At 46.7% G+C, this 11,406-nt stretch overlaps 7 protein-coding genes across 7 annotated transcripts; 1 reads left to right on the top strand and 6 right to left on the bottom strand.

Annotated features, from left to right (window-relative positions):
• Positions 1-47: 47 nt before the first annotated feature.
• N7446_008570 (uncharacterized protein) lies at positions 48-1,991 on the bottom strand (the record flags this gene model as incomplete). Its single annotated transcript, XM_058517315.1, has 1 exon — positions 48-1,991. One exon carries the CDS (start codon positions 1,989-1,991, stop codon positions 48-50), a length of 1,944 nt encoding a protein of 647 aa, XP_058370961.1.
• A 564-nt stretch (positions 1,992-2,555) lies between these two features.
• N7446_008571 (uncharacterized protein) lies at positions 2,556-3,236 on the bottom strand (the record flags this gene model as incomplete). Its single annotated transcript, XM_058517316.1, has 1 exon — positions 2,556-3,236. The coding sequence occupies one exon, from the start codon at positions 3,234-3,236 to the stop codon at positions 2,556-2,558; it is 681 nt and encodes a 226-aa protein (XP_058370962.1).
• Positions 3,237-3,606: 370 nt separating this feature from the next.
• On the bottom strand, positions 3,607-4,390 carry N7446_008572 (LITAF-like zinc ribbon domain-containing protein; the record flags this gene model as incomplete). Its single annotated transcript, XM_058517317.1, has 3 exons — positions 3,607-3,772; positions 3,835-4,315; positions 4,369-4,390. The coding sequence occupies 3 exons, from the start codon at positions 4,388-4,390 to the stop codon at positions 3,607-3,609; spliced, it is 669 nt and encodes a 222-aa protein (XP_058370963.1).
• A 2,172-nt stretch (positions 4,391-6,562) lies between these two features.
• On the bottom strand, positions 6,563-7,087 carry N7446_008573 (ankyrin repeat domain-containing protein; the record flags this gene model as incomplete). Its single annotated transcript, XM_058517318.1, has 1 exon — positions 6,563-7,087. The coding sequence occupies one exon, from the start codon at positions 7,085-7,087 to the stop codon at positions 6,563-6,565; it is 525 nt and encodes a 174-aa protein (XP_058370964.1).
• Positions 7,088-7,149: 62 nt separating this feature from the next.
• N7446_008574 (uncharacterized protein) lies at positions 7,150-8,422 on the bottom strand (the record flags this gene model as incomplete). Its single annotated transcript, XM_058517319.1, has 2 exons — positions 7,150-8,005; positions 8,061-8,422. The coding sequence occupies 2 exons, from the start codon at positions 8,420-8,422 to the stop codon at positions 7,150-7,152; spliced, it is 1,218 nt and encodes a 405-aa protein (XP_058370965.1).
• Positions 8,423-9,656: 1,234 nt separating this feature from the next.
• N7446_008575 (TPR domain protein) lies at positions 9,657-9,860 on the top strand (the record flags this gene model as incomplete). The annotated part of the gene is made up of 1 exon (XM_058517320.1): positions 9,657-9,860. The coding sequence occupies one exon, from the start codon at positions 9,657-9,659 to the stop codon at positions 9,858-9,860; it is 204 nt and encodes a 67-aa protein (XP_058370966.1).
• A 1,003-nt stretch (positions 9,861-10,863) lies between these two features.
• N7446_008576 (uncharacterized protein) lies at positions 10,864-11,262 on the bottom strand (the record flags this gene model as incomplete). Its single annotated transcript, XM_058517321.1, has 1 exon — positions 10,864-11,262. The coding sequence occupies one exon, from the start codon at positions 11,260-11,262 to the stop codon at positions 10,864-10,866; it is 399 nt and encodes a 132-aa protein (XP_058370967.1).
• Between the last annotated feature and the right edge of the window lie 144 nt (positions 11,263-11,406).

Genomic DNA, 11,406 nt, shown 5'->3' on the forward strand with positions numbered 1-11,406 from the left:
TTCTACAAGAAATAAGGAATATAAAAGGGGAAAAAAACACAACAATATCACTCCTCAAAATCCGGCGTCAAAGCAACATCAGAATCCCACATAACCCGTAACGGCTCAAACATGCCCGTCTGCCTAGCCTCATCCGCTGAAAACGCAAAAACAACCCCAGAAAACTTATCAGAAAATCCAGGAAGAAGAAGCGGATCCTTCAGTCCTTTCTGCATAACCGCCTCCTCAGAAGGCCCAAACATATACCCGTAGTACAAGTGCTGGATCCTCTCCAGAAGAGGAAGCTGAGCCAGACTACAGCACTCCTGTGCATGCTGAATATTCTTAGGCCCCATTCCCTCGGCCTCCTCCAAAGAATACGTCTCAACAAACCCATAAGATTCGCCATCTTTGTCGGGTATTGGCCGAGATCCATACATACCCGTACTCACAGCTTCCTCTGTGGAAGCTGCGCTCATCGTGCCGTAGTAGACATGAGGAACACGGGGTGGGACAGAGTGAAATGCATCGATACAGCAGCCGCGAGGATGCTGGGGATTTATTAGGTCCAGCTTGGCAGCTTCCTCCTTAGAATTTGCCTTAATAATACCATAGTACTTGCCACGCCGCTCGGGGGCAGGCTGGATATCCTCAAGGCCCTTTCTCCTTACTGCCTCCTTGGAAGCTGCATACACTGCACCGTAGTATAGGTGACATGGGGCGGGGACTGCATTGCAGCAGCCGCGGACATGCTGGGGGAATTGTAGTCCCATATCTTGCACATCTGCCGCGGAGAGACCTTCCATAAAACCCTCATACATACCGCTCGTGTTGACGATAGGCGCAAAGGCAAACAGGCCCTGCTTCTCAGCTTCCTGGTCGGAGTCTGCAGAGAAAGGGCTATCGTAGATATGCATGAGGGGGACTTTGGCTTTGGAACTTATCTTTTCCTTGTCATGGTGGTCAGTTTTAGGGCCGAGGACGGGGAAGCTGCTACTAGCAATTTGCTCTGCGAGTTGAGACTCTGTATCCCAGAGGTAAGGATCCTCCTCAATGCCTAGCTCGGCGTTTTGCTCGCGCTTGTCGGCCTGGTCCTTCCAGAAAAGTGCTTTATCAAGAAGGCTGGAAATGATAGCTTGCCGGCGGTACCTTTCGTAGTCCTCTTCGATTCTCTTCGCGACCGTTGCCTCAACTCGTGCTGCGTTGCGTTCCAGGTTAACGATCCACTCATAGGGAGAACGGTCCTCCAATTCACTGACGGCACCAGCATATTCATCCTCATTGGATGCAATTTCAGAAGTGGCATCAACAAAAGTAAAGTCACTCTCATCATCAGACTCGGAGGTATTGGGCAGTTCTGTATGCTCAAACTCCAGCAGATCATCCGCGGAATCAGTCAGATCAGGGACACAGCTCTCCTCTGGGACAGCGTCGCTGGAAGTACGGGGCTTGATAATACCCGCATCAGTAAGAGCAGACCGCCAAGTCAAGTGCTCTTCAAAGTTAGCCTGTATCGCCTCACTGAGAGTCATCTCAAGAACATCACTGCCCTCACTAGAGCTCTCATAGTCAGAGCTATCATAACTAGAACTGAAGTATTCAGAGGTAGAAAGCGATGAGATGAAAGAGTCGACAAGGGCAGGTGGCAGATCCAAAGAGCTTGCATCTGTTTCTGTACGTTTCTGATGCAACAGTGCTGAGCTCGAGTCGGTAGATTCGTGGCTAGCAAAGGTGTCAGTTTTGTGCACTTGACTGGATGAATCACCCAAGAGGTCGTAGAAGGGATCTAGGAGAACACCGCCCTGTTCGTCATCGTCAGTGCTAATAATCGACCCAATATCATCAAGGGTTACCTCTTCAAAATTGAAAGCTAGATCGCACACCATTCGGGCTTTAATCTCAACTAGTGGCCCCTCTACATCCAGGCCATCGACAAGCGCCTTGCATGTTTGAGCCTGGTAGTTGCCGTGAGATATCATATTGGCCCATTCGCGCTCGCACTGTACGCACATGTTAGGCTGTGTAGACTCTGCCATATCATGAGTGATCTGAATCTCTTTGCAGGAACAACTGTGAGCTGGATCTGTGAGGCGGATTCGGTTAGTAAATTCCTGGCAGCTGCGCACAGTCCAGCTAGAGATATGACCACAGTTGGGGTAGTGGTGGTAGGTGTGATGACACATAGTAAGGGGAGTACCTATTGAAGTATAAGAAGATGCCGCGGAGGAAGGTGAAGATGGTGCATGATAAATTCGGGGGCACAAGCTTAGGCTTATATGCCTTCGGCGCACGGAATGTACCCCATGGTAAAGCACTTGCAGGGCGAGTTTACAAAGGAGTTTGATGAAGGTTAAAACAAAAGAGTTGGTAGAACTCCGATGACGAGGTCAAGGGCCTTGTCTGGCTTGTTTTCTTTGTCGGTCATTTGTTATGTTTCATTCATAGCGAACACCGGTCAAGAACCAAGCCAGCTAGTCTCAAAGACATAGTTGAGACTAAATTCCCCCATAATCCCATTGTCCCAACTCCGAACAAAGAGCAAGCTATAGCAACAAAGAAAGCCTCAGTTTGAAACGCTAAGTTTCCAGGTCCATCAGATAGCGCACTCCAGAGTCAATCAACCACATCGCCGCAGTCTCATGCATCCATCTCAAAACCGGTCTCTCCAACGGCATCCTGCGACTTTCGTCTGCTTTCCTCCACATAACCGTCTCACTCGTAAACATGATCATATCTCCTTTCTCCTGACAGCTAATTGCCAGTCGACCGTTGACAAAGTCCATTGTCTTCAGTTGAATCTCAAACTCCACTTTATTCTCTTGGCGCACTTTGACTCGGTAAACACCGCAAACAAGGTCACCCTCTTTAAAATCTAGAGAAGCGATGTGCGACCTCTTAAAACTGTCTCGTTCTTCTTGGGTCTTGGAGGCCATCTTCAACATGAGAGCCTGCGGGAACCGGGAAAATGCCGTCATGTTGCGGCGCACTAGCCTTTTGAAAAGCAGTTCTGTTGACTCATTTCCGGGGAGAGAGCATCTCGGGATAGACTTGGATGAACTATCCGAGAGTGTGACATACTGGTCTGTGAAGACCGAATCGGGAACTGATTCTATTCCTGTTGGTTTGGTTGAGGCTGAAAGGGTTCCTCTGTAGGCTTTGTGCTGGACCGTGGATGCCAGGCGCTGATGGAAGACATAGAAGTAGACTACCGACGAGCCGGTTATTACGGCTGTCGCAGTAACTATGAGGCGCATCATCTTCAGGAGGGGTGAAAATCTTGATTTCAGGAGCGACGAAAATATTGATTGTTCTTCAATTTGATGTCTCAGTCGAGATAAGAGTTGGGTCAAGTGACCTCATCGAATACGAGCTTGGCTTGGCAGTCAGGCGCATACTTTTCCACATCTCATCTGATACATTTATTACTTGGAAGATGATCATTGGATCTCTCGTTCAAAATCAGTAGATAAAACATAACAGTCAAGAGGACATGCTCATCTCAATATCAATGACGTCAAACATAGTGGTATCATTCCTTTCTTCCTTTTAATAAAAAAAAAAAAGAGCTTGAAAAGACTGGCATAAATCGAGAACCAAGAAGAACAAATACAGACAATTGCAAATTATCTATTTCCTCTTCCCGTTTTGCAGAACCTGGACACGCCCACTGTTATGCCAAACAGCGAGCTTGGCATTACACTTCCCACAAGAATGCTCAACATCCTTAAGCGAAGACATCAAGTAAGGGATACACCCAAGACAGCAGCAGAAGCAAAGAACAGCCGCCCACCCACTATAAAAGAGTTAAGATTCGTAACTACGATCGGAAACCCATTAAGAGCAAGAAAAACTTACTGTGTAGTCCCCCCAGAAATCGACTCAATACGAGTCATCTCCCGCTCCCCGCAAACAGGACAATCAACCGGACAAGGCGCAGACTGAACACCATGCAGCGGAACGGCAGTCGCATACCCACTGGGATGGCCGTAGGGCGTGTAGTACTGGTTCGGCTGAGGCGGGCCCTGCTGGGGCAAGGGTTGCCCAGCGTATGCCTTTTCGTGGGAACCCGTTACGGTGTTATAGTCGGGAGCTTGGCCGATGGAGTCGGGCTGGTGTGGGTATTGTTTCTCTGAAGGACCATTGATTGGAGTTGGGCCATGCAGAGTGTCTGGGATCGAGTGGCTCTGGCTTTGGCTCTGACTCTGGCTTTGGTACGTGTTTGTCTCTGAGGATGGGCTTACTGGGGCTCCGGTATGCATAGCGTGGATTGGGGCTGGGTGTACGATAGGTGTTTGGTAGACTGGTTCGGGATCTTCGCTGTACATAGGTGCTGGTGCTGAGGGTTCGGTCAGTTATTGGATATAGTTGCATTGAGGGTTTTGGACGTACTTTGGTGGCGGGGTTCAGTCATTTTGAAGGGAAGTTTTTGTTTGGACTTGAACTTAATTTTGATAGACAGTGATGTAAGGGGAGTTAAATGTGGCACAGAAATAAAATTTCCGCCAAAAGGGAAGGGATGGAGCTTTAAGTCTTCCAGAACGATAAAAATAGAGTCAATGCGATCGTCCAGGCTATGAGAACAGGCTGCGATTCAGGGTTTGAGGTGGATACTATGACTGCTACCTGCTAACTGCACTGCCCGGTCATTTTTTGCGGGGAGGCAGAAGCCAAGAAATAGCGAAGGGTCGGACGGATATTTGGAGAAGACTACTTCAAGAACAGAAACAGGAACAGGAACAGTTTTTATTCAAAAGGTCGTGCAATGCTACACATTGTCCCATATGAAATGATAATGCTCAGAACTGCGGTTTATTTTGCAATCTCCAGTACTTTGGCGTAAAGTACGTTAGACGTGAAATACATAAGACGAACGTCCCATTATGCGCCTTGGCTCATTCACCAAAACCTTGGATCGACCTGTGTAATACTTGGTGTACAGGCCCCTGCATCTTGGCTTTGGGGCGGTTTAGGAATCTTACGCCCCCAAACAAGCGTTAATCCTTAGCGCTAACTCAATCTGCGTCGCAGTGAGGCTCCGCAGGCTGATCAACTCTCCTTCAAGTAAAGCCCTGCGAGCCTTGAACAAGGCTGAGTCGTCGAGTCTGAGCTTACTGTAGATCTGTAGAAATTTAACGTTTTGAGGGTGCGGCTTATTTGGCCCCCACTATTTTGGATTCGTCATCCAAGGCTCGTTAATCTTATAATATGAGGTTAACGTTGGTAGGCATAAACAATTACGGTGAGCAGCCAAGACGGGCGCCAGTTTCGGCTACCCTTTTGCCGATCAAGTCAAGATTACACCACAACGCTAATTAACGGTAAACCAAACACGTGACCGTGTCGACTCCAGAAGTATACGTAGGAATAGACGGGTGAACTCCAAGATATACCACAGGGGTAGATCTAGGAGTAGCAGCAAAGGATATATAAGGATATTCCCTCATATACTTAGTTTAGTTCTTTATGATCAATCGCACAGTGTTACGTATGTTTACACTTCGGAACTTCGGTGACTCTTTACTTAGTTATAACTTAACAACACTCACGAATAGTCCAATACCTCGGTATAGAACTATCCGGCGCTCTACCTAACATTGTACTCGATACCTCAATAGGATGCAAGCCCACCTAAGGTCTTACACGGATGTAGTACGATTGCGAGTACAGATCGTTAACGGAGGGCCGAAACCAGTCGCCTTAGCACATATTAGGTATTCTACGTGATAACAACAAGGAATTATCACCTCAGTCGTCTCTCCCTAACAGTGACCAGTTAGCAACGCGTAACACGCGTGCTTTGTAACTCCACTATATCCTAGTCAATGGTTTGCTTAGCCCGCGCGTAATAGCGGCTCCTAGGTGTGTCATCGATTACGGGGATAGTTAAGGAGAGGAGAAAGATAACTAAGAGCTACGTAGTTACGACTAAAGGGTGTAGATGATATCTAAGAAGAGTAAAAAGATAACCGAAAGAAAGAAGTAGAAAGAGTCAAATAGGTGTACGTGACATTAGAGTAGTCTGTGGGTTATTTTCCGTGTACCTGTAACTATACTAGGCTAATTTGGTTTTATATGGACTCCAGGAACCAGTAAACATACAGAAGGGGTGGCAACGCGAACCCACCTGAGCAACAAAAAAATGAGGCGGAAAAAGAGAAGCTGAGCCAGGGCAATGCATGAAACGGTATATTTGCTTCTCTGCTGGATTTCGTGTAGAGGCGGTCCAATCCTTCATCAGTGTTACTGTATATTCGACACATTTATGTCCCTTAATGTATGTGACGGTTTAAACATAGTTGCACAGTATATGCTCTCGTTTGTTTAAGTCTGCCATAACAAGGAATCGTATACTAGTTAGGCTCCAACAGGTTAATAGAACTTTGATTGATTGATTGATAACAAGGAATCGTGGATCATTATGCTTATTGGTAGTTGAAGACCTAACTCATACCAATGCAACTATTACTGATATTACAACTATTAACCCCACCAGATAGATATATAAGAATTAAAAAAAAGACCATAAAAACAAAGAAAATAACGCCCGCCAAGCAATACCACCCATCATATACAAACACAGGCATCAATAGTACTGAACAGGACCCCCTTCATGCCCATACCTCCTAAAAATTCCCAAAACCTGAACCCGATTCAACCTTGCAGCATAAGACAAAGCAGTTTCAGACCTCTGGAACCCTCCAACAAGTCTCGGATTTGCCCCTCGCTCCATCAAAAGTACCACCATCTCCGTAAAATTCTGCTTAATAGCCTTAAGCAAAGGCGACTCCCAAGGATATTCCATCCGATCAACATCCGCCCCCCGATCCAACAAAACCCGCGCAACTCTCATATTCCCATTCAACGCCGCAAGGGCCAACGCCGTCTCGCCCGTGCTGTTCAGCGCATCAATATCTGCACCGCAGTCAAGAAGAAGTCTCACAATACGGTCCTGGCCGTATGACGCTGCTTGTGATAATGCTGTTTTGCCGGTTCCACTTCCTGCGTTGACGTTCGCCCCGCTGGCGATGAGGACTCGTATTATTCGTGCGAAGCCGCGTGCTGCGGCTGTTCCTAGGGCTGTCTCGCCATTCATGGCTTGGGTGTCCATGTCGGCGCCATATTCTATCAGGATGCGAACTATGTTTTCGTGGCCATAGGAGGCGGCGACCATTAGGGGGTTTGGCCTTCGTTGTTTGTGGCGTTAGCGTCGGCGCCCTTTGCGAGGAGAGTTGTCACGGTTTGGAGGTCGCCTTTTTGGATTGGGGTTATGAGTTTTTGTTTAGAGTTTGTCATTTGGAAGAGCATCCGGCTCATTATGTTTGTCTTTTTGTTTCGCGTCACTTTTAAGGCGAGGACGGTTTGGTCGAGGGTTGTTGGGTTGGTTTCGTGGGCTATGCGGATTGAGGGATTAGTTTGGCTGCTGTGGTCTGTTGATGAGATCACGCTTTCTGTTGTTGATTCTGTCCAGACTGGTATGGGGAAATCTTCGCGTGGCAGAGATTGGTTTCTAATAATGGTAGAGTCCTGGATCTCAAAGGCCACGGGGATTGGGAGGTTTTCTTCTATCACGGCTGGTGTTTTTGAATGGCGATGGTGTAATCGTACCGGGTCATTTCTTGATAGGCAAGTTTCTCTTGGGGAAAGAGGGAGAGATGGAAGACCTTTGGGTTCGTTTGGTAGCCAGTCATCGCTATCGTCCAGACTTGTCTTATCATCCGAAGGTAGTGCCTTAGAATTAGGCCCTGGGATATCTCCTGGAGCTGCTGCGGCCTTGATGGAAATTTGTCTCTCGCTTCCCATCATATCTTGAAGTGCCGAGATGATAAAGTCATGGTTCTGAGTAGACAATTCAGGACTGATACCGACAGCATCCAAATCTTGTTGGAGTTGCGCCCATGCCTGATCAGTCTCGGCTTCTGAGGTTTTGCTGATCAGAGCATCAGATACAACTAATAGCTCCTGTTTCTCGGTGCCAACATTGTCAATCAGGCTCCTCAAGGCTTTTTCAACATTCTTTTGCAACGATCTGTGGCATAGTTAAACCTCAATTCAGATACTTTAATTGATAGGGATTCACAAACACCATCAAATTCGTATTAATCTCACTCAGTCCAAAAATAAGAGACGAGAGGCTCGCCCGGATCTCACTAATCTGGCTTTGCGCACCGAGGGCATCAGGATGAAGCTGCAGCTTTTGCAAATCCACCAAAAGAACATGACAACTCTGTAACCTTTTGGTTAAGACGGAAAAATGTGGACAATCCTTCCCAAATGAAGATGAATACGTCTCGGTCGCGTCCAGAACTGTCAGGAGTAAAGCAAGCTCATTCTGAACCTGGTTCGTTAGCGCGGTGGTGCCGCGAGTTGCCTCATAGAGGGATCCGGCTAATAGCCGGAGTGCGGTAATTTGGTGAGACTGCGGCCAGCTCTGTGTTTGGGGCATTGTGAGTGTCAGCCAAGTTGGTTATACGCAATTTGCCTGTTCTAATATTTGCGGCTGAGGCTGTGTGGGGCGGCCCCCGATTTTAGCCCCTGTTCACTACCTGCAAGTGGTTAGTTCGTTTTGCTTACGCGATGATTATACGAGAGGCTAGTCTCAAAGACTGAAATATATGTAAGATATTTAACTTAGACGCGGTAAAGGTGTTAAATGGTGGAAATATGAAAAGTAATCATGGCATGAAGACGACAAGCTCGCTATGGATCATCTTACCTAGGACACTACACGTACTACATCCTTCTAAATTAGCTGCGCTTTGATAAGGGCTCGTAAAGAGTGCTCGGTGATTCTGACGGGCTGCTATGATTGTAGGAATGCAGGCAGAGCTCATTGAATTGATTGTCCAAAGGCTTTATAAAAATCCCTCTCTGCTGTCCACTTTCATCGATCTTCACCATGGCACATACAAGGCTGTGACTGTCCCAGAGGTAGATGGCATACCTATCGTGGATACGTATGTGTCTCTCCTAATCTTATAAGCTTATAGCTAACACTATATAGCTTTCTCGTCCAAAGGATAATCCAACTGAACCATTTCGGGTGCCCTCTTTCCTCTCGCGAGAGTCATATAAGCGATATGGAAAGTGATAAGACAGCTAATAAGTCCAATGAGCAGTTCCACTCTTGTGGAGCTTGGCGTCTGGTATCATACATCAATCATTCTTGGCTCAGTAATGCCAGTCGCTCATTCATTGTAGATATGATGGTTGTTCGTGCCACAAAAAATCCTCGCCCCAAACACTGAAGTTACCTTCTGGTACAAGTCCCCTTTTACACGTGAGGCTGGAGGAGATCCATTAGACTTGGGGCACTGGGGATTTGTTTAAATGTGATTGCGCCATGTGTCAAGAAGTCCACGAAACCGACAAGACCGTCATGTCAAAGCGAACGAGACTTCTGGCCGATCTGGAGAGGCTACTCAAGTCGTCGCGTAAGACAACTTCATCGCGGATCGATTAAATAATTCCGGGCTCGCAGAAATATACACTAAGTCAGCCTCCATGGTTCTTAGTCTTGTAGTCTGGACATCATGCCTCAGTCTTGCGGCAGTTTATGCTGCATCTTATCGGCATCAAAAAGCTGTGTAGTTCGGACTGAAAGCTCTAGAGTCATTGGGCTTTGTGATTCAGGGTGGTAATTTACCCCATGATGCAGACAAATCACTGAGTGTCAAGAAATGGGGATTGATGACCGACGATGTCGTCGGGTGTTGGATGATTCCTCTGGTTCTTACCAAACTCTGGCGCCTGGCCTTGAGGCTCAGGCGGAGCAATATGCCAGAATCTCCTATAGGAACTGCGTTGGTGAAGAGCAAAGCTTCGATGAAACATATGGAAAGCTCTCGATGCGACCTGATGGCTTACTTGCCACCGCCAAATGAGGTATAATGATTGTAATCGATTTGTGGAACTGCGAGAAAGGTTGCATTAACGTGAAGATGAGCTTGTGCTCTGTGTTTCTATCCATTATGCTTAGTTATTTGGATAGTCAATTGCTTTCTTTTAGTCATTGATGTTGCTTTTGCTACCTACATCTCTCTATCTAAAACTATCCATAAAAACTTGTATGAATATCATAAGCTTAAGATCATATCCGCCGTGAACTTGGTACGACCTTATTTCAATATGTTGTCGACTGAGAAAACCATGGTAGCATCGATCATATTAGCAGGAGGAATAAGACCAGTTATCAGCCAAGAGCAAATGTTGCGCAGGCTTGCAATAAACCCCTCGCATTCAACTTGCGGGATGCAAGTGGTTCCAAGGGTTAGTGCCCTTTGTTTATGTGGTGGTTCATACGATAGACTAGTCTCGAAGACCGAAGGCAGACGAGTGATCCGGCATGCTTGCCGCTTAAAGGAACACGCCGGGTCCGATTGCCAGGAGTATGACGAATATTGAAAGCAGAACGGCAGTCCAGTTCCCATCCGATGATATGCTGTCCATCATAGCCAGATGGCTGGATCAATGGCTCACGGAGCCTTTTAGGAAATGTGGTTATCCAGAAATTGTTATTGTGATATCCTGGTTACAGAAGGCGCGGTAATGAAATATCGGCGAATTCGATGTTTTCCATCGGAACTGGCTTATAGGTGTACCGTACCGTCTTGCCTTAACTTAATCGCTTTTCCTCGCACATAAAACTAATAGAAGCTCTTGGAAGAGAAGAAAGTCGCATTATGACTACAGCAATATCTAGCAGGAAGATCTTCCGTTGCCCATGCCTCATGTACGACAGAGTATACAATGAACATTCTACGTTTACAATTTTTACTAACTATGAATCTACAATCTAGTTTTATAACAATTGCGGGGAAAGATTTTGAGAAAGGAAAAACACCATATTATTCATGAGTAAAATAACTGAGGTAATCTATCTAGTATCTAGAAAGGCAGGGAGCCGAGGAGACCATACAGGGCATCAATCATGCCCGCAGGAGTAATAACGCCAGTAATGAGCCAAGAGCGAACGTTTCTCAGGCTCTCAACAACCTCGTCAACTTCAACTAGGAAGTCACCAGCAAGGTATTCAACGCCGAATTCGCGAGCTAGGTCGCTGTTCGGCTCGCCACACTTAGTTACGAATGCAAGGCACTTGATATGCTCAAACATAGGGAAAATCTCATTTAGAGCTGCCAGCATGATGTTTGTCATCACTTCTCGCTCGGTGATGGCCTCACGCGAGCGGGAAAGGTCAATCAGTCTGTAAAGAATGTCCTTGATGACCGCGCTCGTTCGGTTCAAGACAGTCTCGTAGCTGTCCTGGCGGCTTGAGCTAGGCATGGCTAGTAGCGGTGGCTAGATAAAATCCGGTGTGTTGGAGAGATAATTTTGGGTCTGGGACTTACCGAGACCTAGGAGTAGATGTGGTGTTGGGTTGATAATTGGATTGATTGATCAGTTGATCGATTGATGTCAGATGGTGAC

The sequence above is a fragment of the Penicillium canescens genome (genome assembly GCF_028828765.1).
Source record: "Penicillium canescens strain IBT 15451 chromosome Unknown utg000005l_segment0_segment0, whole genome shotgun sequence".
Taxonomy (NCBI): Eukaryota; Fungi; Ascomycota; class Eurotiomycetes; order Eurotiales; family Aspergillaceae; genus Penicillium; species Penicillium canescens.